The 12,658-nt window shown below is 34.7% G+C and overlaps 1 protein-coding gene across 2 annotated transcripts; it reads left to right on the top strand.

Moving 5' to 3' along the window:
- Positions 1-672: 672 nt before the first annotated feature.
- LOC110662142 (sorting nexin 2B) lies at positions 673-10,318 on the top strand. Of its 2 annotated transcripts, XM_021821025.2 has the most exons (5): positions 673-2,024; positions 2,149-2,358; positions 2,603-2,863; positions 4,996-5,082; positions 10,068-10,318. In XM_021821025.2, the coding sequence occupies exons 1-5, from the start codon at positions 951-953 to the stop codon at positions 10,146-10,148; spliced, it is 1,713 nt and encodes a 570-aa protein (XP_021676717.1). In that variant the 5' UTR covers positions 673-950; the 3' UTR covers positions 10,149-10,318. The 2 variants fall into 2 exon arrangements, with proteins under 2 accessions (XP_021676717.1, XP_021676718.1); XM_021821026.2 differs by lacking the exon at positions 4,996-5,082.
- The last annotated feature ends 2,340 nt before the right edge of the window (positions 10,319-12,658 follow it).

Below are 12,658 nucleotides of genomic sequence, written 5' to 3'. Positions count from 1 at the left end.
GTCCATTATAAATTTAAGTATCTTTAATTTTTAAAAAAATCTAATAAAATTAATTAAATATATATTTTTATTATTTATAAAAAAAGTTTTTACATAGATATAATTCGATATACAATTTTTTTTATAAATTATAATTTTAAATTAAGTTACATTTATTTATTTTTATATCTAACCTTTTAAGTTTTAGTGATTTCATAAAATATGAACACTAAATAAAAAATTAAGGTCAAATTTATATATCATATATATTACTAAAATTAGAAGTATTTATATTTATATATGTTTTTTAGTTTTAATTTAAAATTAATAAATTGCATCAATTAATTTAAAATTAATAAATTGCATCAATTAATTTAAAAATATATATTTTTAATATATATAATATACTAATTTTTAAGATTTATATATTAACTAATATGAAAAATTCTAAAAATTATATAAAAAAAATTAAATTAAGAATATGAGCAATGTGTAAACGTGCAACGAACATTACCAGTTAATTATAAAAGTGATTTTACATCGCGTTTTGGTCGAAACTCCAAAAACTGATCTACACCGAAAGTATCGTGAACTTTTGCCCATCCAATAATCTGAAGTAACGTGGAAGGCTCTGATGACCATCTCTGTCCTTCATCTAACTAAATCTGATATAAAATCTAAAAATTAAAAACAATCCAAACCTCAAACCTCCCCACTCCAACAAAAGGCTCGAGAACCCAGAAGGAAAACCCAAATCCTTTCGTAACTGCCGCGTGCACCTCATGCTTCACGATAGTCTTCTTCCACCTAGCTCCCCCCGGCGCACGTTAACCCACGCTCCCATCTTACCTAGTCCCTACTTCACTCTCTGTCAGAACCCTAATGTCCAGCTTCGACTATTGATCACAGTTTAGCAGCTGTACTATAATTTATTTTTATTTTTGTAAATTTTTAGATCAATCGGAACAAATATGATGGGATCGGAGAACCAGGGCTTTGAAGAAGCCCATATCGACGCTTCCCGTGAAGAAATGGAGAGCCTCGTCCTCGACGACCCTTCTAATAACAGCAACGGGACCAAATCCTTTTCCCATCATCGGAGCGCTATGTCATCACTCGCCGACAGTCACCACCTTCTATCGCGGCCGATGGTGGCGGCGCCAGCTGATTCTGACCCTCTGCTTGCTCCTCCGTCCTTTCGTGATTTCCGAAACCCTAACGTCGCAGCAGATAACTCGTCCTACATCGAACCGCCATCCTATGCCGATGTCATTTTCAGTCCGTTCGATGAAAACGCCGTCCATGAAATCGACGGCGTTGATAGCCCTGGTCGGTCTTCTGATTCATCGGTATCTCTCTCGAGGTCACCGTCCTCCAGCTCCGATTATATCAAAATAACAGTCTCGAATCCGCAGAAGGAGCAAGAAACTTCTAATTCTCTCGTTCCAGGAAGTAACACTTATATTACGTATCTAATCACGACGAGAACGAACATAACGGGCTTCAACGGATCTGAATTTAGCGTACGGAGGCGATTTAAAGACGTCGTCACTTTGTCAGATCGATTAGCAGAGTCATATCGAGGGTTTTTTATCCCGCCGAGGCCGGACAAGAATTTGGTGGAGAGCCAAGTGATGCAGAAGCAGGAGTTTGTGGAGCAGAGGAGAGTGGCATTAGAGAAATACTTAAGGAGACTTGCTACGCACCCAGTCATAAGGAAAAGCGATGAACTGAAGGTTTTTTTACAGGTTCAAGGGAAGTTGCCGTTGCCAACCAGTACTGATGTAGCTTCAAGGATGCTCGATGGTGCAGTGAAGTTGCCCAAGCAGTTGTTTGGAGAGAGTGTGGTAGTAGCGCCAGAGGAAGTGGTACAACCGGCAAAAGGAGGTAGGGATTTGTTGAGGCTGTTTAAGGAGTTGAGGCAGTCAGTGACTAATGATTGGGTAGGATCAAAGCCGCCAGTTGCTGAGGAAGATAAAGAGTTCTTGGAGAAGAAAGGGAGGATGCATGATCTTGAGCAGCAACTCAGCAATGCTTCTCAGCAGGTAAATTTATAATTTTAAAATTTGGTTAACTGATTTAAAAAATGGAGGGTGGGTGTATCTTCAATTGTATGATTGTGCATTTTAGACTTTAGACTGATTTTTGTGTTGTGGAATTTGGTAATAGGCTGAATCTCTGGTGAAAGCCCAACAAGATATGGGGGAGACAATGGGAGAATTAGGATTAACGTTCATAAAATTGACTAAATTTGAGAACGAGGAGGCTATCTTTAACTCACAGAGAGTGAGGGCTGCTGACATGAAAAATGTGGCAACAGCAGCAGTTAAAGCAAGCCGATTCTACCGGGAGCTAAACGCACATACTGTCAAGCATTTGGTAAATTGCAGAAATTTTTTGCTTTGGATTGGTATTTTCTATTGAGTTGAATTGCGTGCTTCAAGCTTTGTATTCTTTTACCAGTTAATGCATTCTGCATGAAATGGATAGAAACTAATTTTATTTCATGAGAAATGGGTACTTTCATATGCTTGTACTAGTTAAATTATGTAAACTTTTGGGCATAAGAATTGAATATCCTAATGTTCTCAAGGAAAACTTTGCTGTTGTTTGAATTTGGCAGGATACTCTCCATGAATATCTTGGGCTGATGTTATCTGTACATGGGGCATTCTCAGACCGTTCTAGTGCTTTGTTGACTGTGCAAACTCTTATATCAGAATTGTCCTCATTGCACTCAAGGGCTGAAAAACTTGAAGCTGCATCGTCAAAGATATTTGGTGGTGACAAGTCAAGGATTCGCAAGATAGAGGAGCTGAAGGAAACCATAAGAGTCACTGAGGATGCGAAGCATGTTGCAATTAGAGAGTATGAACGGATCAAGGTATTGTGTTCTACATTTTTGTTCATATCAAAATTTTATCTTGCTTATTGTCTTCCAACTACTTTGACAGCTTTAGCATGTTTGCAATTGCAAAGGATCAGCTTAGAGCTAGATTAATAAGAACTGTTTGTTTCTTGTCTTGCTGTATTGTTGGCTTTTACTGGATGAATATATAAGTTTCCCATAATGGCAATTACTATAGATGATAATATGGTCTCAACTGATAAAACTCATTTGGTTTTGGGCATAGGATGTGCATAGAGCAAAACAAGGTTTGGGAAATTTTGCATTTTGTGGATAACCCATATATCAAGTAGGGTTTGAACTTGTAACTTAACTGTGCTTAAGATGACTTTAGTATCACTGAGCCAAGGTTCATTGGTAATGCAATATCCTTTTGATATGAGGAGAAATAGTTTTATAAATGCTTTGGTTCTGCTACAGATTTTTGATGTCAGGTTTGAAAATTAATGTCTCAGAGTGGTTTAGTGGATATTAATTTGCAGCTGGCGGTGTTGTCTGGTCTGGCATCTTTAGTGGGTTATGTAGTCCAATTTTGGCCAATAATTGCTGAGGGTTCATTGGTGTTGGGAGTAACCTTAGGTATATGGCCTTTTGGACTTTGATCACTCGAATTCTCTAAACAGAACAGATAATTGAAATTTGAAAGATGGTTTATTTCCTCTTGGTGGATGTACAACTTTTATACAAGATTGTTTGCCTCTAAATCATTTTTTCTTTTTTAAGACTCCTGTGTGTGTTGCATTGAAAATTGAATTCTCACTGAGGGATTTTTCTTTGGGCTGATGCAAAGGATATTAGGAGAGATCGTCTTGTTAGCTAGGAGGTGGCATGTAAGCCTATGTCTCAAGGGGATCAGTTAATTCAGTGTCTAAAAGCGTTGCCATAATTGGAAAGCACTTAAGGCATTTTCCTTTAAAACCTTATTCTTTGTGATATAAAGGAACTAAGAGTAAATATAGCTTTGAGAGGGAGTTTCAAGCTTAATAATGTATTTATATGATTTGATTAATAGTGGCAGATGTCATGCCTATGGATGTAGTCCTATTGAGAGAATGAACCATGTTAAATATTGTATTGTGTTTATTGATTTGTTTCCTTGTAGATTATAAGCTTCTGCTGTCGCAGAAAGGTGTGTTTGATCTTAACATTTGTCTTCATAGTTTACAACAAGCAGAAAGAAATCACTTTATATATTTGACGAATTGTAGTTTTGGCTCATGAGCATTTACTGAGCCTATCTGTTCAAGCAGACATTTATTACACTGTTGAGCTACTGTTATTTTCATCTTAGATATGCTGGAATTTAATGTTTGTTTATAATTCCAATAATGTGAGGCATGTAACTTTCGGTCATAGCTGCAACAATGGTTGCAGTTGCATGTAACAGAATGGAACTCTCATGGTCATAATGTAACCGTTGCAGCCTATTGCTATGCAATTTTTTTTTTTTTTTGAAAAATTGGAAAATGTAGGAAACTAATCAATGTTAAGAGAATCAACTAAAATAAGGAAATCCAGATAAATACATTAAATATTTACCTTCAATTCGTGATTTATATTCTTTATTAACAAATAATAATTATCTCAACTAACTAGCATGCAGCACAGTAGTAGATATAAATCATACCTTAACTAGTAACTCTTGAGTTCTTTCTTCATGATTGTTCTCCTAATCTTCAATGTGGAATTATTTTGAAATGATTTAAATAAATAAAGACCAGCAACTCAAATAGATGTTTCTGAAAAATGGGAGTATTGGCACCTTGGGAAAGAGAGGCTGAACTGCTGTTGTGAGAAAGAAAAAAGGGAAAAAAAAGGAGCAAGTTATATATGTTAATGGCTGTAATGGACTTTGCTTAATGAAAAGCCTATGGATAATGGCCCTTTATGTAACGGTGGCAACGGCCGTTAAAATAACAAAAGAAAAAATTTTGGCCTTTACATAACAGGGTAACATTAATATTAACCCCAAAAACCTTTATAGGCTGTTATGTATCGTAACGGTTGTTACTTAAATTCATGATGTGAAGTTATGTTATAGCCTTTTCCTTTTTTTAAAAAGAAAATTTCTCAATGTTGCAATTGGCTTGATGAGAATCTGATTTCAGGAGAACAACAGAACTGAACTGGAAAGGCTTGACAGAGAAAGGCATGCTGACTTCTTGAACATGTTGAAGGGGTTTGTTCTTAATCAGGTGCCAGTTATTTTTTGGAATTCTGTTGATAGAGGATAATATAGTTTTTCTAAAGAACATAGAAGTGTCTTTTTTCTTAGGTTTCCTTGAAATTTAGGCTTTTGGACAAATTTTTATTTTTTGAGTTCATATGGATTGTACTTGCAAGATCGGACAGAACCTACTAGAGAACTCAAAAAGTATTTCCTATTGCTTTATATTACAGTGTGCTCAAGGCTATGAATCTGTGAACTCAAAATTATTTCCTATTGCTTTTTATTAGAGTGTGCTCAAAGCTATACTTCTGTGAAAAAGTGGAGTATCTTTTGCTTACACCTATAAATGGATCATTTGATCAATGTTGCAAGTGCTTTAGGGGTAAAATGCACTTGGATATGATATGCATTAGGCCAACTCTAGTGACCAAGTGCCTAGGGTTCTATTTTATTTATTTATTTTTTCTCATGTCAATTTATGAGATGAACACATCTGCCATCATTGAGCTACATATATTTGGTAACATAGCCAATACAAGCAACTCTATGTAATGCAAGACTAATGGCTCATTGCCTGATTATGCTTTGTAATGGTGTTGAAATGGGAATGTTGGGGCTGTCAGTTGGGATGGTGTTTTATTGTTTTTATGAATTTTATGCAGTTTCATTGTGGATTGTGTGCGGATAAATGACAAGTAAAAAATAAATTTAGGAATTATTTTGATTCAATTATTAATTATTAAATTCAGATTTTTCTTGTAAACTTTCTATACAGGAAGGCAAAGGTTTTAGAACTATTTAAGAGTTTTTACTAGGAATATTCAGAAAATCTTCGTATTTGTTATTGGGTTAGAATGTTCCTAATCCTAGTAGGCATAGGATTAGTTACCGAGTCTACAAATATCTGTGTAACTAGTTATCAGTCAAGGTTTTTGTTTGGTTTGCAAGGCCTGTGCATAGTTTCTTTTCTCTCTCTCTCTCTCTGGTATTCGTTTCCTTTTCCATAGAGTACTTGAGAACCATTTACAGCTCCCAAAATTTATTGTCTTCTTGCACTCTAATTAGTTCTAGTTTAATTTCTTAACCTTCTCTCCCTTTTCCTTAAATCTAACTTAACTTAACTAAACCTTTATTTCAAAAATTTATTAGGGTTGGCTATATGGATTCTTTTTCTCCACTTTAAACGATTTTGGGTTAAATCCTCGGAAATTTGTAATGCTTCTAGGTCATGTTGTACTACTCTCTTCCAAGTTAGTTTAGGTCTACCCCTTCTTTTCTTTCTATTCTCTAACCTAATGTGCTCCACTTGTCTAACTGAAGCCTTTGTATGTCTACGCTTCACATGACTAAACCACCTCAATCTCCCTTCTCTCAACTTATCCTCAATTGGCACCACTCCTACATTTTCTTTAATTCTTACGGACTTTATCTAGTTTAGTATGCCCACTCATCCATTTTAACATTCTCATCTCTGCAACTCTTATCTTAGATACATACGACTCTTTCATTGTCCAACACTCACTACCATATAAAATGGCCGGTCGTATGGCTGTGCGGTAAAATTTTCCTTTCAATTTATTGGGAATCTTGCAATCACATAAAATTTTCGTGGCACGTCTCCACTTCAACCATTTGGCTTTAATCCTATAACTAACATCCTCCTCACATCCTCTATCTACTTGAAGGATTGAGTCGAGGTATTTAAAGTGGTTACTTTTGGGGCAATACCACTCCATTCAAACTAACTCCTTTCCTATCACCAGTTCGGCCTTCATTGAACTTGTAATGCATGTATTCTGTCTTCGTTCTACTTAACTTAAAGCCCTTTGACTCTAGAGTACTTCTCCAAAGCTCTAGCTTTCTATTGACTCCTCGCTTCTTATCTATTAGAACTATATCATCCGCAAATATCATGCACCAATGAATGTTTCGTTAATTCATCTAGAATTAATGTAAAAAGGTAAGGGCTTATAGCTGAACCTTAGTATAATCCAACTGAGGTAGGAAAATCTTGTGTCCCCTCCCACTGTGTGCACAATAGTAGTTATTCCTTTATACATATCTTTCAACACTTGTATGTACCTAATAGATGCCCTCTTTTGTTCTAACACTTTCCATAAGACATTTCTTGGAACACTATTATAAGCCTTCTCCGAATCGATAAAAACCATGTGTAGATCTTTCTTAACATCTCTATATTTCTCCATCAAACTTCTAATGAGAAAGATCACTTCCATAATTGAACGACAGGGCATGAAGCCAAATTGATTGGGAGAGATAGAAGTGTCATGACGTAGTTGATGTTCTACAACTCTCTCCCACAACTTCATAGTATGGCTCATGAGCTTAATTTCTCTATAGTTTGAGCAACTCTGTATGTCTCCCTTATTTTTAAAAATAGGTACTAAAATACTCATTTCCCATTCATCAGACATTTTCTTTGAGTTTAAAATCTTATTAAATAATTTAGTTAACTATGCCACTTCTATATCTCCCAAACACTTCCACACTTCAATTGGTATTCCATCGGGTCCACAGGCTTTACCCACTTTCATTCTCTTAAGTGCTTCCTTTACTTCTGAAGATCTAATCTTTCTAGTATAATTTACATTATTTTCTATTACTCTGTAGTCTATATTCACGCTATTACCACTTTGACTATTATTAAAGAGATCATCAAAATAATTTCTCCATTTTTCTTTAATGTCGTCATTTTTCATTAATACTTTTCCTTCTTTATCCTTAATGCACCTAACTTGATTGAGATCTTGACATTTTTTTCTCTCCTCCTTGCTAGTCTATAAATATCTTTCTCCCCTTCTTTAGTTTCAAGTTTCTCATATAACTTTTCAAAGGCCTGCTAGCCTTTTTTGCCTCTTTTTGTGCTATTTTGTACTGTTTATACGCCTCATTATTATCATACTTAGGTAATTTCATATACAATTCCTTCGTTCTTTTAATTGTCTTTTGTACCTTTTCATTCCACCACCATCTCTCTTTTGAGGGTGATTCATGTTCTTTAAATTCTCCACGTACTTTTATAGCTGCCTCTCTAATCTTTGATGCCAACTGTATCCACATACCATTGGTCTCAACATCCAGCTTATATGCTTCAGACTCGAGAAGCTCATTTTTGAACTTCACTTGCTTTACTCCTTTGAACTCTCAGCACTTTGTTCAAGCTACAATATTCATTCTAGCCTTACTTTAATTGTTTCTAAGCTTGACATCGAAGATCACTAACCGATGTTGGCTCGTTAAAGCCTATTCCGGAATGACCTTGCAATCCTTGTATAGAGCTCTATTTGTCTTCCGGGTTAAGAGGAAGTCAATTTGATTTTTATGTTGCCCACTTTTGAAAGTCACTGAATGTGACTCCCTTTTTATAAAGTAGGTATTTGCTAGTATTAGGTCGTACGCCATAGTAAAATCCATGATGCTTTTCGCTCTTTATTTCGGTTACCAAAATCAAAACCTTCATGAACATTCTCATAACCTTGCCTATCACTTCCTGCATGTCTATTCAAATCTCCACCGATGAAAACATTCTCTTCATTCAGTATATTTTGCATTAGATTATCCATATCTTCTCAAAACTTTTGTTTACTCTCACTATCTAGTCCTATTTGTGGGGCATAAACACTAACTACATTTATTATTTCTCCTTCTAGTACTAGCTTTACCAGTATAATTCTATTTTCTACTCTTTTAACAGCTATTACGGCATCTTTCAATGTTTTATCTATGATTATGCCCACTCTGTTCTTGTTTATAGAAATAGATTAGATTAGATTATCTCCTTTTCCTTATATCTAACATTCCATCATATTAGATTAGTTTTTGTTTTGCCACCAAATATAGAAATAGATTAGTTTCTAAGTTCTAGTAATCATAGTTGTGTTGCTCTTTCCCATGAAAAGAGAAAAAAAGGAGGAGAGAGAAGAGGGGGGGGGGGGGGGGGTGTTGGGTGTGGGCAACATTCATTCGTCCATGTTACATTGAATTAACATTGGCCATGTTTGGTTCGCTTTGTAATGGGAATAAGATGCAGTTCTTAGAATAATCTTACATTTTATTGTTTGGTACACAAGGAATACAAAGTTTTTATGATCCTTATATATGAATAACTTGAACGTATATGCAAAAGACATCTACTTTTAAGTAAGATTTTTAATATTATTAAATTCTATTTATTTGTTGCAAAAATATAATTGTAAAAGCATTTCTATTATCAAGACCCTTAGGACAACAAACAATTTAGGGGGAAGGAGGGGATAGAGAAAGATCCATTGCTAAATTAGGCTTTACAAATAATTGAAGTTTGGAGTGATGTGGGAGAAATGAAAAGATAAGGACCAAGAGAAGAGGCTTTACAATGTTTTTTATGTACGTGCTAACCGATATGAACCTTGCCGGGGCCCAGGCACCCAGCATCATACATTACATGAATTGCCAAAAATACCTTGTATTGTTAACCTGCAAAGGTAATTTATATGATTTTCTTGTAGTGATAAAGAAATCAAATTTACAGTTATAACATAAATGGGATGAAATATTGATAAGCACGTCAGATTTCTGGTATTCCTTGTTTCTTTTGTAATAATCTCCAGAGCTACTATTGCATGTACAGCTCATGGAGATTGGGTTGCATGTATCTCAGTACAAGGAAATTTTTTAGATTTTATGAAAGAAAAACATCTCATACTGCAGTTTTCTGCTTCCCAGTTATCCCACCTAATGTTGCATTGTTTGTGGATGCTCAAATAGTATCGTGTCACATCAGGTGGATAAAAATCTGACACTAAATTATAGAAGCCTGAGTATATAGCTCCGCAATTACTTTCTGCACAATCGGTCATTCTGTTGTTTACTAAAGCCCAGGTCTTTAATAATGACACTAATTGCATATGCTGATTAAAGAACATATGGAAGTGCTTCTCACATGCATTTTTGTTACCATATTATGAGCTTGTTCCCCACCTTTGTATGATCGTGACTTAAAACGTGCAGGCGGGATATGCTGAGAAGATAGCAAATGTATGGGCAAAGGTTGCAGAAGAGACTAGTGCATATGCAAGAGAGAGCACTTGAATGCCTGGGTGGGTGTGGTTGTAAATTCCAATCTTCTGCTCTTTTATTTCTCTTTTCTTTATATTGTTATTGCTCACTGCTAGGAAATGGTATAATCATTTGAATCAATAAAGAAAAGAGAAGTTTGTAGAAATTTCACTTTTGTTTACTAATGAGGTTGTTTTTGGTTTAACACATCCTGAAATGCTAATTTGATGTTGTAATTTGCTTTATTACCTCTTTGAAGTTATCGAGGGTTTTGAGTTACTGATTTTGAGATCTCAATTTAAGATGATTGAATCATCACATTTGGAACTATTCATTTTAAAGGTTTGCTCTCAGAGAAATGATATTCACTTATTTTCGCTTTTCGGAGTAAAAGACAAGAACGAATGATAGTTGATTCTTGTTTCAACATGGTTCTCCAGGAACAATTAAAAAGGTATACGCTTGAATACACTGCGAAAGATGGTCAGTGGGCTACAGATACGGTCTTTTATTATTAATACAGGATATAGAGCCTTTGTGCAATTAAGTTTTTGAAGTTTTATTTTGATAAACTAGCGAACTGTTACACGCAATTAATAATTAAATTGAAAGTAAAAATGACACTGATAAAATTCATTTTAAAAGTGACTATAAAATAACAATTAAAGGCTTATTTTGGCCATTGAATTTAGATCCAATATTGAATCTTGAGAGATTTTTGCAGTCAATTTGGTCCTTGAACTGTTATTCACACAGTCACTAATGAAATCAGAAAATGGACTCCAGCAAAGGAGTTGATATGTAAGTACTTGAAGAAGGTGAAAGTACGTGAAAAAGGTGAAGTCAATGTACCAGAAACTTCCCCCGAAAAAACAACAAAAAATCGGGAGGTGTAAATCCAATGCCAACAACACCAATAAGCAGCGTTTCATTCTTCATCAAATCAAGGAGATCTAACGACTCTATCAAGAAAGCATGCAAAGAAAGTAATTGAGGATTTTCCCTCTTTTTCCCAGGAAATTCTGAGGTACCCAAGAAGGAGAAGCTGCATTTCAAGTTGCCCATTGTCCATGGGATCATTCCCAGCCGGGCTGGCGTGCTATTTAGAAACGGGTTCTTGGGTTCAAGCACATTTTGTAGTGTTGGTTTTGGTATGTACCATGCAGATAAATCGTCAATGGAGGAGGTATAGAGTGCCATTCAAGGTGCAATCACTCTACTCCACGATGCAAAGCAAGGCTGATGAGTAATGAAATCTAGCTAGTTGTTAATTAATGTCGATCTAATTAAGGAAATTAAGCTAATTTTAATTCAATATGTTCTAGTGACATGCATGTGGAGTAGTAAGTAATTGTGTTTTTATAATTTCGATAACACTATAGTTTAATTACAATTTCTGTAACACTACAAATTCCAGCCATTCCCTCATTACCAAATACCCAAGCGAAGGTGAAATGGACATATAGCATCTCCAAAATATTAAATATTTTCATTTTAAAATTTTAAATTTTATTTTGAGATTTTATTATTTAATTTTAATATTTTAATAATAAATTTATGGGTCTAATTTTAATTTATTCTAGAGCTCCATCAATACAATTTTGTTTAGTTTAAATGAAAGAGAGTAAGAAAAGGGATCTAGTAAAGTTTTTGAGCCTCCTTTTCAGAGGGAATTAAAAGGGTGTTTGGATAAAAATTTGGGGCAGCTGATAGAGGTTTTATACTCAACAGCTACTCTAAACTTATTTGTTAAAAATATTAAATAATTGTTGTTTAGTTAATATATTTCCTGAAGGAAAAATAAACAATATAGTTTCTCGACCATATCCATAAATTACTTTAATATACTAAATTTGTATCACTAATCAAAATAATAATCACGTGTTAATAAATGAACTAAATCTATAAACCAGACTTTGCAATAGCAGAACATAAATGCTGCAAAAATCTTGTTGAATTGAGAGTCCTACTGAATTTTCGCAAAGAAAATATGTCAGCCAATGCTTGTATTTTCGGTGCTTTTCTTCAAATAAGAAAGAGTAGTTTTCAAACATACATATACGTTTTGCTTAGGCATGTAACTGCCAATATGCAACCCGTTGGCTAATTTAAAATTTATTTATATTTTATTTAATTTTCTTTTGAATTATTTATTTCATAAATAAATAACTAATAAGGACATTGATTCGGATTGACTCACATGGGTGATTTAGACTCAAATTTCTTCATCTCCCTATGACGCCCCTCACCCGTTTATAGTGTAGCTAAGCGAGGAATGCCACATTCAGTGCCGGAGCATCTTATCTTATGCTATCATGTTAATTGTTAATTTTAAACTTATAGAAAACATGTGGTGAATTTTTTTTTATCACAATTTAAGTTCTGTGGATACCTGGGCAGAACTTCCTCTGTTTAATTAATATCTGGCGGGTTTCTCTAGTCACCTGTTAAAAATAATTTCATATCTCTACAGGTGTCATGTCATATCATGTCATTTCTACTTATACAATTTCAAGAAGCATATTCATTCATTCATACATATG

The sequence above is a fragment of the Hevea brasiliensis genome, chromosome 12, assembly GCF_030052815.1.
Source record: "Hevea brasiliensis isolate MT/VB/25A 57/8 chromosome 12, ASM3005281v1, whole genome shotgun sequence".
In the NCBI taxonomy this organism is placed as follows: Eukaryota; Viridiplantae; Streptophyta; class Magnoliopsida; order Malpighiales; family Euphorbiaceae; genus Hevea; species Hevea brasiliensis.
Note: the sequence above shows the minus strand (reverse complement) of the source record. Positions and strands in the feature narration are given on the sequence as shown.